General features: G+C 24.3%; 5 protein-coding genes across 5 annotated transcripts; 1 reads left to right on the top strand and 4 right to left on the bottom strand.

Annotated features, from left to right (window-relative positions):
- Positions 1 to 204: 204 nt before the first annotated feature.
- Positions 205 to 840, bottom strand: PCHAS_0515600 (protein phosphatase inhibitor 3, putative; the record flags this gene model as incomplete). Its single annotated transcript, XM_016800178.1, has 3 exons — positions 205 to 266; positions 374 to 484; positions 669 to 840. 3 exons carry the CDS (start codon positions 838 to 840, stop codon positions 205 to 207), a joined length of 345 nt encoding a protein of 114 aa, XP_016655213.1.
- Positions 841 to 2,822: 1,982 nt separating this feature from the next.
- Positions 2,823 to 4,679, bottom strand: PCHAS_0515500 (conserved Plasmodium protein, unknown function; the record flags this gene model as incomplete). Its single annotated transcript, XM_729239.2, has 1 exon — positions 2,823 to 4,679. The coding sequence occupies one exon, from the start codon at positions 4,677 to 4,679 to the stop codon at positions 2,823 to 2,825; it is 1,857 nt and encodes a 618-aa protein (XP_734332.2).
- Positions 4,680 to 7,442: 2,763 nt separating this feature from the next.
- On the bottom strand, positions 7,443 to 9,530 carry PCHAS_0515400 (conserved Plasmodium protein, unknown function; the record flags this gene model as incomplete). The annotated part of the gene is made up of 1 exon (XM_739262.2): positions 7,443 to 9,530. The coding sequence occupies one exon, from the start codon at positions 9,528 to 9,530 to the stop codon at positions 7,443 to 7,445; it is 2,088 nt and encodes a 695-aa protein (XP_744355.2).
- Positions 9,531 to 10,375: 845 nt separating this feature from the next.
- Positions 10,376 to 11,470, bottom strand: PCHAS_0515300 (MORN repeat-containing protein 1, putative; the record flags this gene model as incomplete). The annotated part of the gene is made up of 1 exon (XM_016800177.1): positions 10,376 to 11,470. One exon carries the CDS (start codon positions 11,468 to 11,470, stop codon positions 10,376 to 10,378), a length of 1,095 nt encoding a protein of 364 aa, XP_016655212.1.
- A 1,790-nt stretch (positions 11,471 to 13,260) lies between these two features.
- Positions 13,261 to 13,931, top strand: PCHAS_0515200 (conserved Plasmodium protein, unknown function; the record flags this gene model as incomplete). The annotated part of the gene is made up of 2 exons (XM_016800176.1): positions 13,261 to 13,391; positions 13,499 to 13,931. 2 exons carry the CDS (start codon positions 13,261 to 13,263, stop codon positions 13,929 to 13,931), a joined length of 564 nt encoding a protein of 187 aa, XP_016655211.1.
- Positions 13,932 to 14,903: the final 972 nt, after the last annotated feature.

Here is a 14,903-nt window from a genome sequence, read left to right as displayed (position 1 = left end):
TATTACTAAAAATTATATTTAAAAAAAAAAATATGTTGTGGCAAAGAATGAAATAAATGACATTCTTATTATCATTTTTTCCTATTTCAATACCTTCGATGTTAAAATATAAATAGTTTTGTAAAAAAAAAGTATTAATAACTCATGCCTTTTTCGCTTTTTAAAACATATAGCGAAACAAACAAGTAGCTATAAATACAATGCTTAATGTGTTACGCTTATTTCTGTTTTGATTGATGCTCTCTTGGAACAACCACTACAGCTAGCTATTAAAAAGGTAAGAAATTATTATAATATTTATTGTTTTAAATTATCTTATAAATGTGCATGTTTCTATTTTTACATAAATTTTCAAATGATATGATATGCATACCTTTCCCTGCTTTTTTATATGATTCATATTCATTTCTCTCTAAATCACTATCTGATGATTCGGATTCAGAACTTTCATCAAATCTCTTTGGCTTTTTATATTTACAGCAAACTGACAAAAGTTAGATAAAATAATATATATTATTTCTTATAATACATAGTATATGCAACCAAATATGCATAAGTATGCAAAATGAAGTAACTCGATTTTTAATATGCTTGTCAATGCTTCTTTATGCATATACCCTTTTCTGGCTTTACATATTTTTTTTATTTTATCCTCTTTTTAAACCTACCTTTAGATGACTTTTTGTTGGCATGCTCATTATCAATTGTATTCTTATCCCATGTGACTTTTTTTTTGGGAGCCAATTTTACAATTCTTACAACCTCTCGAGGATTTCCACCTCTTCCAGTTCTTGAGGGCGGATCTTGTAAGCATGTTATAGTCGAATGACCATAGGACATTTTTACGGTGCTTTCAACAGGTAGTATATATAATAACACCAAAAAAAAAAAATATATCGTACTTAGCATTTAACCTGATCAATATATAATACATTTAAATGCGTGTACTATTTTGTATATTTGCAATAAATTTTGTAAATATATATATATACATATTAATTATATTATCCTATTTTAAATAAAGCGATATCCTTTAATCTCCAATAAATACCAAAATATATATATATATATACTTCAATAAATAAAGCAGTATTTTTTCATATATATTCCCACGCAAAAAACTATATATTTTTCAGTTTACTAAACAAATGGCATTTTTATTTTTTATAAAACATTAACTATAATTTTATTTTAATTATTTTACATTATTCAGCATATTAAATCATGTCTCCACTGATCTATGTATATATAATATAATCATAAAAATTTTATACATAGCAAATATATATAACCCCCTGTTATTTATATGCTCAAACAATTTAATCACTTTAAGCACTCTCTACAACTGGGGTTTGGATTGTACTACCAATTTTTTTTCGTTTTTTTTCGTTTTTTTTCGTTTTTTTTCGTTTTTTTCGTTTTTTTTCGTTTTTTTTAATTGACAATTTTTGATTGATTAGTTAATTTTGTAGCATATAGTAAAAAATACAAAATTAAGAAAAAAATTGTAGTGTACTATTTTATAGTAATTATACTAGTATTATATATACTTGTAAATATAACCATAATTATACATAAAAAATTTTTATAATTTTTTTTAATTATGCTTTATTATAGATTAATTTGTAACTTAAAAAATTAAATAAAATAAAATAAAATCATAAAATGAATCGAACATTTCTACTATGGATTTTATGGTACAAAATATGCATAAAATAAATGCAATTTTTTTTTATTTTATTTATTTTATAGCGTGAATAATATATATAATCATAAAATTTGCATGTATAATCCCATATGCCTCATCATGCATATATATTAACATATATATATGTATGAGGAATCGGAATAACGACAAAAAAAAAATACAATATACAAATATAATAACGCCAATGCATAACAATGAAAACAGGTTTTCAGATCAAACATCCTTGTTCATAAATTGTTTCTATTTTTATACAATAATAAATAATGCATAGGATTGCATGTCATTATTATGAGGGGGGCGTGTGTCTGTATGTTAATAAAATTCCTATTTTTTATTTTTCGATTTTCATAAAATATATATTTTTTTCCATATAATGTTTTATTTTGCAACAATTAATTCAAATGAGTAATACTATTTTGATAAACTCTTCATATATGCCCAATTACGTTCATAAAAGTATGTCTTATTCATATATATACTTGCTCTTATTGTAAGCAAATAATAAATATATGAAATATATATAAAATTATTATTCTAAATCTATATAGACATATTTATATGTTTTGTGGCTACAATTTGATGAGTACTCCTCGTTACAGCCATCTATCAACAGCTTTTTTATATTTGAAAATATCTGAATGGTTAAATCTTCAAAGGAAAGGGGAAATGATAATATAAAATTTTTATCTTGTGATGTCTAATTTTGATGCTTGTCTTTAGCCAAAATAAACCAGTATATATAATAAAAATTATATACAAATTAAACTGGGTTTTTTAAAAAACAAAACAAGTAAAATAAAATTTACACACACATATATAAATATATATATGTGCTATCTCATTGAGGTGAAAAAAGGAAATATATTTATTTCCAATTATATAAATAAAATAGTAATATTGCTTTGAAAAAAATATACTCGAAAATCTATAGAATAATAGCTATTCGATGTCTTGTCTAATTACGTCCAATTTAACTGATTTACACATTTCCCACTTTGCAAATAAATTCGCATTTTTGCATAAAGGGTAATAAGGGAATATTTATAATTATATTTGGAAGATTTGAGAAAATTATGAAAAATTTTGAAAAATTTTGAAAAAATTCACATAGCAATTAAATGCCATAATTTTCAAAATCATCTTCATTATCACTATCCTCTTCATTACTTGTTTTTTCCTTTTTTTTTGATATTTGTATCAATCCTTTTTTCTTTTTTTTTTTATTTTGAATATCATATTCATTATCATCAGTAGAACTATCTACTTCCTTTTTCTCATCATCAGAATCTTCCATATTTATTTCATTTAATTTTCGTTTTTTCTTTACATGATCATTATTAACAAAATTAAGATAATTTACAGTATCGTAACTTTGCCAAACATTTTCCAATATTTTATTTTCATTATTTACTCTTCTTAGGAGTATTGGATTTGCTGCTGATACAATGCCAAGAGAAATAAAATTATATATATCATAATAATTATATGGCCCATATATATTATTATTAACATCACTTTGCCATTTTAGTTGCCATAATATATCTCCATTCTCTTTACATTCTTCTAATTTTTTACAAATATCGTCAAATTCATTTTTTGTTATAAAATATACATTTTTATATTCATTCGTTAATTTTTGGGTTAAATCAATTATGTTATTAAACTGTCTTTCTATTGTTTTGTAATCTAGTGATGCCTTTTGATAGGCCTCCTCCAGCTGCTGCACCCTTTTCTTATGCTCATCCTGGGTTGCGTCAGCCGTCTTTTCTTCAGCCTTTTCTTCAGCCTTTTCATCAGCCTTTTCTTCAGCCTTTTCATCAGCCTTTTCGCCAGCCTTTTCGCCAGCCTGGTCATCCTCCTCCGCCTTCTCTCCACTGTTTTCTTCACTTTGATTGGCATCCGCTTGGAGCTCATTTGGAGTGGCCTGGTCTTGTTCAGATTTGGGGGTCTCCCCCGCTTCGGCTTTTTGGGGTCCCTGTGTTTTGGCTTCCTCTAAATTCGTTTTGCACTGATTTAAGTAGTCCTTGCAGTTTTTTAAATCGCTTTTATATCTGACCATGGCCTTAATAGGGGTTTCTTTATCTGCTAATAAACATGACAAGGAATAAAGTGCATCATAAATATTAACACTAGGAGAATTGTCATATATATCAGTATTAATAGTATTATTCGGTTTGGGAACTGTTTGTTTATTTATTTGAGATTGTAATTTGTTATTTGAAAAAGATTCATTTTCATCAATAGATCTTAACCACGCTTCTTCAACTTTATTATTTTTAGAGTCATGATAAATATAATTTCCATCTTTATCTATATAACCTTCTTGTAATTCATTTTTCATATTAAATGGTTCGATTTCATATCCAAAATAATCTTTATTATAATATGTTGTTTTTTCTTCTGCATTTATAATAGCAGATTGAATATCATTAATTTCAAATGAACAATCTTCATTAAACGATTGAGAAAATTTATCTTTTTTTGAATAGGGAGTATTATTTTTTTCATTTTCATCGGTAGTAGAATTTGAAGAATCTTTATTTATTTTACTATGTAAATCTATTTTTAATTTATTAACTCCTTTAAATGTTGAATTAACTAAATCCGATTTTTTTAAAAAAATGTCTTCTACATCATCATCTTCGTCGTCTTCTTCTTCATCAATATCATTATATTCCAATATTTTATCATTATCATTATCATTTAAAAAGGTGTCATATTTTTGTATTTCTTGATCATTAAAATCTGAATTATACATCCTATTGTAAAAGGATTCAAAATAATTAAAATTATTTAATGCAAAATTAAAATAACTATTTTCATTTTCATCTTTTTCATAATATAATGTTTCGTTTTTTTCAGAAAATTGAACTTTTTTTTTTTTTTTTGTTTTCTCTGTATTATCATGACAACTCACTAGTTCTGTTTCTATTTTTTTTAAATCAACTTCAACACTTTGCTCGTTCAGCATCTTTATTTAAATTTTACAAAATTATTTTATAACCTCAAATTTTGTTACAACTTTTGTTGTTATTTCGTGGTTTACCTTTTCCCTTTATGCTTAATATCTTTTTAATTACTTAAGCTTATGGGAAAATAAAAAACACCAAATTGTGTGTGTCTCTCTTAATTTGTATGTATATAATATGTACGCACGTGAAGTTATAACACTTTATGAACATATATATATGCATAAACAATTGAATAATGCAATGAAATGTGTATATGCATATATTTGTTTATTGATTATGTCTATGAAAACGTTCGATAAAAAATGCGTACATAACTATATGTATACAGTCTTGGTCGACACATTAGATATATACTAATTACTTAAATGTTAGAGTGAATTAGGAGCACTCTATGGACAATTATACACACGTGTATAGTCCAAAATGTGGGTACATACATAATTATTTATTTCAAGCACATGCATACGTTATTCGGTATGTTATTATATACGTATAAGATGGAAAATATGTGAAAAAATTATATATATATTTTTCTTAATGAATATACAGAACAACTTTTTTTATTTGTCATTACGCATTTTAACTATATTTTTTATGCTTTATTTTTGTATATTCTTAAGAATTCTTATTTATTATTGTAATTTATTTTGGTATATTTCCTTTATTTTTATTCATCATTATTTTATTTTATTCTATTTTTATATTCCCTTTTTTTATAATTGTTATTTATATATGTACATAATAAATATGGTTTAAGCGGCTTAAAAAAAAAGGATATAAAAATGAACAAACAAATGAATAAATAAAATTAATGTCCAAAACTATATTTTTAAAAAAAGGACAAAAAAACGTATATATGCATGTTTATATATTATATACAATTGAGTAACCCAAAAGGTTGAATTGCTTTTAACAACAGCGTATACTAAAAATATAAACAAATATAAAATATATACAAAATATACAAAAGTATAATAAATAAAATAAATAATTAAACATATATATATTCAAAAGAAAAAAAAAAAAACTTCTCTCGTTTCCTTTTTATTGTAACTCGCTACAAAAAAAACTATTGGAGAAACATTATATTATTCAAAGATTATATAAGCACATTATTTTAAGCGTGCATATATAATATAATAATAAAGGCCCCTCTTTTTCCAAACTTCTTTTTTTATTTAAGTATTAAAAAAATGGAAGAAAGAATTTTAAGAATGTTAATTTTATGTTCTCTTTAATTTTGTTTTTTTACAAATTTAGCTTTAAATTTTGTATACATATATTTTTGTTCTTATTATACATATTTTTAAACAGTCACAAAAAAGCGAATATTATGCACAATTTTTATCATTATATTACGGGAGAAAATACACACATATTGTTATATTGTAATTTGTCAATACTGCTTACATATACTTATGCATATTTAAAAAAATATTTTAAAAACGTCAACTAACATATTGCATAAATGCTAAAACGTTATTTATTTTATGCGTAACATCATTGGTAACATTCGCTTTGCTTACTCAATTGGCTTGTATTGCAAATGCAGCAAATAAACACACATAAAATGTATACCCATATCCAATATATACAATTATGTAACCGTTCAACAAATATATAAAAATGCTATATTGTGCATTGTAGTTAACCATTTTTAAATTAAATAAAATAAAAAGAAAATATATTTTACTAAAATAAATATATAATACCAACTTTGTAACAATAGCTTAATTCTTAAAAGGGGAAGAGAAAAAAAATGCAAACCCCCCTTGTGTGCATGCCTTAATTTGTTACAAACTTAAGCTCTAATGTTGGAAAGGCATAAGTATATCTCCTTGTCCATATATATGTACAAACATGCACACACAGTCATGCAGTCTTAATATACTCTGCTCATGAATCTTATGAATTTGTTATACGACCAACAAATTTGTACTCCTTTGTAGCATACTTAACAAGCTACCCAAAAAGAAATGGAAAATTCCTGTGCCCATATTCTCTTTCGCCCCTTTCGTATGCCGACGGTTGTCTCTCTTTTATTTTTACATTTATTTTCTTAACTAAAAATGGTGCTCAAAGTTTGTATATTATACATATGTATGCTCATACAAATGGTGTATTCACCTTTTTAAATAGACCCTCCAAAAAATGAAACCCAGTACACGCACATATATATGTAGGTGCCCTGCATAAAACATAATATATTATTTTATCCTTAACATATACACATTCCTAATATTTATATTTTTCTATGTGTAAAATTAATTATCCTTATTAGTAAGATAAAAAAATTGTCGATTACAAATTAAAGTCTATATCGCATTTCACCTTTTGTATGCTAAATGTGGTAGCAAAAAATGCAAACGAAAAATGAAAAGCGAAACGAAAAGAAACACCATAATAATATAGTAGGCAATTATTTTTGAAAATAGGAAAAACTGTAATACTGATAAAAACTTATAACTAGCAAAAGCCAGTTATTCTACTATCAATTCATATAACACCAAAAACAACTAACAAAAAATAAATGATAAAATGAAAAGATGAAAAAATTAAATATATGTCAAACATTAATAACTTTAAAAGTATAAAGTGCACATGCACATATGTATATAATATGACTGTCACAAGAACATGGATAATTATCTATATATGTGTGTCGAAGAAACAAATAATTTGGGCATACACAAAAAAGGAAAAATTTGCACTTCCATTTTGCATACACATATATGCCTTTGATAATATGGGCATGCTTTTTTTTATTTAAAAAAATCAAAACTCCAAAAATTTTGAGGAGAATCATTAACCTTATTATGAAATCTGTGGCGAGAATAAGCCTGTATAGCTTTTTTTTTATTTGTTTCTTTTTTTTTGTTTTGATTATCATCACATATCTCATAAAATGTATCCTCGTTTGTATCATCTTGTTTCGATCTATTAATGTGTTCTTTTCCATTATGTTCATATTTACTAGATAACCTACCATCGTTTGTAGATTTATCTATATCACTATCATATATAGAATTTGAATCATTTTTTCTATTTTTTGAATAAATATTATTATTTTTTTGATATATTTTTTTTAATGTATCACTTATAGTTGTATTATTTTCTTTGTCATAATTATATTTATTATTTTTATATAATAATATATCTTCTGATTTGGCATTTATATCTTTACTCATTTTTTTTTTTAATATATCATGAACTGGATTCCTTTGTCCATCTGATTTACTATCATCATCTATATTTTTTTTGTTGGTTTCAAAACGATTCACATTTTCTTCTGTTTGTTTGAAATTTTCATTTTCTGAATGGTCAGAAAATATTTCATTATAAAAAGATTTACAATCATCACATTCAAATCCTTTTAAATTTTTTCGTCGTTTCCCTCTTATAACTTCAAAAAATAATTGTTTCTTTTTTTTATTCTCACAATGTGACCCTTTCGTTTTTTTGCAGTTATTTTTCACACATTTATCATCATCCTCATCATTACTATGAATATTCATCCTTTCACGTAATTCTGCTTCGATCAAATAATTTATAGGATCTTTTTCAGAAGCCAATGATTCAACTTTATGTTTTTCCCTTTTTTTACAAATTGCATCATATTCTTTTTCAATATTTTTATAGTTTATATTTTCTATGCTTAACTTATCTTTTAAGTTACAATAACGTGGCTTATAAATAGCAGTATCAGTTTTCATTGTATCAACGAATTTAAACTTCCAGTCATTTGATTCATCTTTCCCTTTTTCTGGCAATTCCTCTAATGACTTACTTAACAACTCATCATATTTTCCACGTAATTTCCCAAGGTATTTATCACCCCATCTTGTCTCTTTTTCCTTATTATATTTCTTATCATCATCTTCTATACTACCCTTAGAATTTTTTATCATAGTTTCATCATTTGAATCACTACTATAACCCAAACGTTTTATTTTTCCTACCATTAATTTATCTATATATGAACTACTAATTAATTCTTTATTTGTGCAAGTACTTTTGTTATTGCTACCATATTTATCCACGCCTCTATTCGATAAAAGTCGCTTTACTGTATATCTACTTATCACATTTGAATATATATCTAAGTCTTTTTTTTGAGGTGGATCGGTTTGTAAATCAGATATATTCTTATTTAATTCATTGGAAATTGCTAACTCTTTTATATTTTCAGGTATGTATTTTTTTTTTAAATAATTATATTCATATGCTTTTTTTAAATTTAATAAATTTATTTCATTATTATCAATATCTGATTTAATTTGGGTGTCTTTATTTAATATAATAGATGATTTGTCTTTTATTTTATATATATCATTTTCAATTTTACTTGAAAAATTAAAATTCTTTTTCCCTCCTTCATATAAATTAAGAGAATACCTTTTTTTATCATCATCTTCGTCGTCCTCCTCCACCTTGTTATCACCATCTTCAGAATCGACATTTTTATAAGATCCATATATTTCTCGTTCTTTACTTCCCCTTTTCAATTTTTTTAACAAGCTATGATTTTTTCGATCCATATAACTCTCTAAATATATACTAAGAGTGTTGCCCTCATTATATAAGGACTTATTATTTTTTTTTTTTTCGTCATCATCTTCATTTTTGTCATGATTATTATGTTTACGCCGCTTCGCATTGTGTTCACTCTTATCAATTTCCAAAATTGAGTCACTATGTCTCACTTCATTGATTAGTATCGATATTTTTTCAATAAATTTTATTTTAAAATCAAACATTAACTCATCAAATATTATTCCAAGTACATTCTCAAGACCAGCGTGCTCTTTTTTATTAAGAGAATTTTTTTGTAGCTTTTTCAGCGTTTCCATTTTAGTACGCTTTTATATGTAACATGCATGTGGTGTGTATAAATGTGAAGACGAACGAAAAAATAAATTTAAGGGAATAAAATAGCTACAATAGTATAAAAAAAAAATTAATAATACCAAATCACGGAAAAAGATACAAATTTATATGACCATGCAATAAAATACATGACCAAATTAAGAAAAATGGAAATTACAAAAAAATATATATGAACTGTTCATATAACAAAATGATCAATAATACGACATAAAATAGCTAGCTATTTGTTCAAAGTAATATTATATATAATAAATAAAATATGACAACATGTTCGGTCTAGCAATCCATTTCTTCCATTGTGATTACACTTTATTTTAATATCTCAAAAAAGTGTTATCATTTTTATCATCATTATTTATTGTTACAAACTTATTTTGTTATATTTTATTTCATTTATTTTAATTTTTTCTTTTTATTTTTTTGTTTGCTTGTATTTTTTTCGTTCAAGTATGCATATATTAAATTATTCAAAAAAAATATATAATAAAAAATTAATATAAAGTGTGTATACTATATGAAGCGTTTACATTGTAAAAAGTAAGCCTCATTAAACAATAAAAATTAATAAAAAATTATGAGAATAAAAAGTATTTATATACACAATATGTATATACTAACAAATGTATAAAATATGAATTATAATAAAAAAAATAAACACCAAAGAACAAACATAAAAATACACATAAAAAAAATAATAATAAAATAATCTTTCACAAATATAAACATTATATTTGTACCTAATTATCAATGAAAAAAAAGTTATATAATATCGACCTTCTCCCTTTGCTTCGATTTTCATCACACGCAATTATAAATCAGGGTCATTCCAGGGAGAAGATGGGTATAACTGAAATTTTGTTACTTTGGTCAAAACACCTAAATTCCATATACCTTCAACAATGGTTCCATTAGAAAAAGTCAATGTACCATGTCCTTCTTTTCTGTTATGTGAAAATTGGCCTGAATAAACAGACCCATCTTCTTTACATGTAAAAACACCAAATCCGTGCCTTTGATCATTAACCCACTCACCCTTGTATTTATTTCCATTAGAATAATTCAGAACCCCAAATCCATTTGCTTTATCATTTTTCCATTTTCCTTTAAATTTATCACCTGATGAATATATTAATTCTCCTTCTCCACACTTTTTAGCAAATTCCCAATCACCTATATATTTATCTCCTTTACTATAAGTTAATGTCCCTTTACCATGTACTTTATCATCTTTCCAATATCCTTCATACATTTCCCCATTAGCATATGTTAATACACCATATCCATTTTTCATATCATTTGACCAATCACCGTCATATTTATTACCATTTAAATATTTATATATACCTTTTCCTTCCATTTTCCCATCAACCCAATCCCCTTCATATATTCCACCATCAGCAAAAGAATAAACACCTTTGCCTTGCATTTTCCCTTCATACCAATCACCGTCATATGTTTCTGCTATTTTATCTTTACTCCCTTTATATTTAACACATCCTTTTCCATGTCTTTTATCATTTTTCCATTCTCCTACATATATATCTCCATCAGCATATATATATGTACCTCTTCCGTGCATTTTACCTTCTGACCATTCACCTTCATATTTATCACCATTACTATAATTTAATATACCAAACCCACTTATCTTTCCATTTTCCCATTCTCCTTCATATATATTTCCACTTACAAAATGTGCCACTCCTTTCCCATGTATCTTATCATCCATCCATTCTCCTTCATATGTTGCACCATCAGCATATGTAAATTTTCCTTTTCCTTCCCTTCTTCCATATGCAAAATCACCTTCATACTTTTCATTTTTTGAGTATACTAAAACACCGTATCCATGAAACAACCCATCCTTAATGTTCCCATTGTAACAGTGCATTTCTTCGGACATTTTGTTCTAACTAAATTTTGTCACAATGCAGGTAATGTTGTGTAAATATATGGATGTATATGTGTGTGCGTAATTTTTTTTATAAAAGGAAAGTGGTGTAGAGTTATGTATATTTTTATAAATTTTAAATATATGAATAATTAATACATATATATTATATAGACATAATTATACACAATATTTATTTTTTCAATCAACAAAAAATTGTCACAAAAAATGCACATATAACAACGTTATATGAATATTTATATTTTTTTCTCCATATAATAGCACCTGCTATAAATATATTTTGCCAAATAAATTACAGAATAATTTTAATAAAAATTTAAACACGAAAAATCACCTACAAATATATATGCATGTGTATTTTTGAAACAAAGTACCTATCTAATAGTAACAGAAAATAAAAAAATTAATAGGAAAAAGAAAGCGGTAATACGGTTATTTTTTTTTTCAAAATTGTCTTTTTATAGCATTTAGTGTAAATTTTTTTTTCATTTAAATATTGAATTATCATTTTGTAAAATATGGAAAATATTTAATTAATTTCTACATTATTATGTCTTTATATATAATATCAATTATTATTACTATTCCTGTTTTACAATAATAATGTTACTATATTTATTCAATATTTACATAAAATATTTATGACGACTGAGGTGATAAAGTAGCATAAACTATTCAATATTCATATTTCAAAAATAGGAGAAATTGTTATAATTTTATATTTCTAAATATATAATAATATAGTTATCCGAAAATACAGTATTAATTTTTTTTCCATTTTTCCCCCTCAATTTTTTTATACAGATCAAAAATTACATTTTTAGAAATTAAAAATAGTATATGTAAATATGTTTAGATTATCAAAGGAATATTTACACATGCATATATTGTGTATGTTTATGACCAATTTTTTCTTTTTTTCTGAACGTTCATACTTTTTTAAATATTATTATGAATGGGCAATATTCATTAATTCTAAAAAACTTGTAAGTCTGTAAACAGAATAAAGCAAACTGTTCTATATCTCAACAAATCGCATACAATGGATTTTAAAACCAACACAAAGTTATTTAAACAATAGCAATATATTATAAATGTGTAGTTAGGTATATTGTTTTTTTCATTGTTCTTTTTTTCTCGAAAAACCATAGTATAATGTACTATAATATTTTTGTTACATGGAAAATTGCTACAATTTTTATAAACAAATTACATAGTAACCATTTTATATTAACGAAATGGTAATACAGTTTTAAGAAATACAACCAATACATTATTCATAAAAAATAATTTATTTCATTTTCGTTCTACTAGTTTACTATGTGAATACGGAATTATATTCGCATTAATTTGTTTTAAGCTTTTTTATTCCTAAAGCGCATTCACAATGTGAACAAAAATTATAGTAATGCAATATTATAATTTTTTTTCATTTTTATTATTATTCCAAATAATCCAACCTTAACAGTTCATATGATAAATGCATTCAAATTAAAGCATATTTATACAAGTTTGTATATATTAAATATTTTCAGCTTTTTATAATTTTTATGTATTTCATTTTCTATATACAGTTAAACTGTATAATGGAAAAAACAAAAAAAAAGGAAAACAAGCGGATATAATACTTATACATGTATAATATCAATATGTAATTTCGAACATACTATAAATAACCATTGACTAACATAGATTGGTGTATTTTCTCTTTCTTTTTGTCATTCCCTAATTTTATTATGTTATTAAACCTCCAAAATTAACCTATTATTTGGCTACTTATAATGAATGAAGAACAGAACAATGAAAAAAAAATAATAAACGATTGTATTATTTATGTTAAAAAATATTTTGACTTACATGATTCAACCGTTATAGAAATAAATGAGCTTATAAAAATAATCTTAAACAAAAAGTAAGTTTTTTCTCACTATTACAATGTTATACAATTTTCTATGTTCTATTTTTTTTTCATTTTCACAATTTTTCACTTTTATTCTCTCTATTTTTTTTTCATCATAGTGTGTCTCCATTGGAAGACCTTGACGAAAATGGGAAATTGGACATATCTATAAAAAATGAATTAAAATATGATTTTATAAAAAAATTCGAGTCTTTAAAATGGATACTGGTTGAAATCGAAGAATGTACTAAAAATTTGAAAAAACAGAAAAAATTAATCGAAGATATTAAGATGAATAAATCATCAATTAAATCGCCAACATTATTTTCCCTAGACCGTTTTTTAAGTAAAGCATTTAAATATTTTAAACAGGATTATAAGTTAAAGCGAAGATTACACCAATCCTTTATTCATGTTGATAGTACAAGTGAAAATGAGATTAATAGGCTGCAATTAATGTGGAAAGAAACACCTTTTTTATACCTCATATTAGAAAAGTACAATGTTAACAAATTAATCACGGAATGCAAACAATTTGTGTGTGCAAAATGATATGTTGGATATAAACATATATAAAATACAATATCACCATTTTTTTTATTTCTATGATATTAGTACAAATTTATGTCATTTCCACTTTTAAGAGAAAACAAAATATAACGACATTTGAAAAATTTTTAAGAGCTCAATAATCGAGGAAAATCGCAAATCCTTTTATTTGTGTAATGTATTATATTGTAGAGATATTTGGACATTCTTCAAAAAAAATTCAACAATTGTAAGTACATATAATTATGCATATGCATAAATATTTCTACATATGACTGCAAAAAGCGCCAAAAATGTGCTGACCATATCATATTTTTAATTTTTTAGTATGTATAAATATGTTTAGCTAGCTAATAACAGTTTTTTATATAAAAAAATATTTTATATGCAAATCGCTAGCTACATAAACATTACAAGAATTATTAATTATTTATTTTAACAGACAATTTCCTACTTTATTCTTCAATTTTTTGAGCATATTTTTATTAAAATATGTGTAAATAACAATATAGGCAACATATACCGTGGTATGTACTTACATAGCTACAAAAAATATTTTATGTTTTGAAATGCTATGTATGCACACACAAAAATATATTATATACATATATAATATTACATTTACTGTATAGGCACTTTTTCCTTGTATATACCTATATTATTTTTGAGTTTTTTTTTTTTTCATCAAATTTTTTGTATATTATTCGGGCATTTTTGGGAACTAGCCATATATAATATGCATAAAAAAAAAAACTTTATAAAATATAAATATACAAAAGAATAATTTTATCTTTTTATAATATTATTATTATTTCAGTATTTATTTTACTTTTTCTAATATTGTATTCCCTTTTTGTTTTTTGATTTCCGTTATATTATTGTCCATTTGGCTTTTCACTATATATTTCTTATTATATTATTATTCTAATTTTTTATTTGTATTTAACAATTTTGTTTGAATATTTACATTTTATA

This window comes from Plasmodium chabaudi, assembly GCF_900002335.3.
Source record: "Plasmodium chabaudi chabaudi strain AS genome assembly, chromosome: 5".
NCBI lineage: Eukaryota > Apicomplexa > Aconoidasida > Haemosporida > Plasmodiidae > Plasmodium > Plasmodium chabaudi.
Note: the sequence above shows the minus strand (reverse complement) of the source record. Positions and strands in the feature narration are given on the sequence as shown.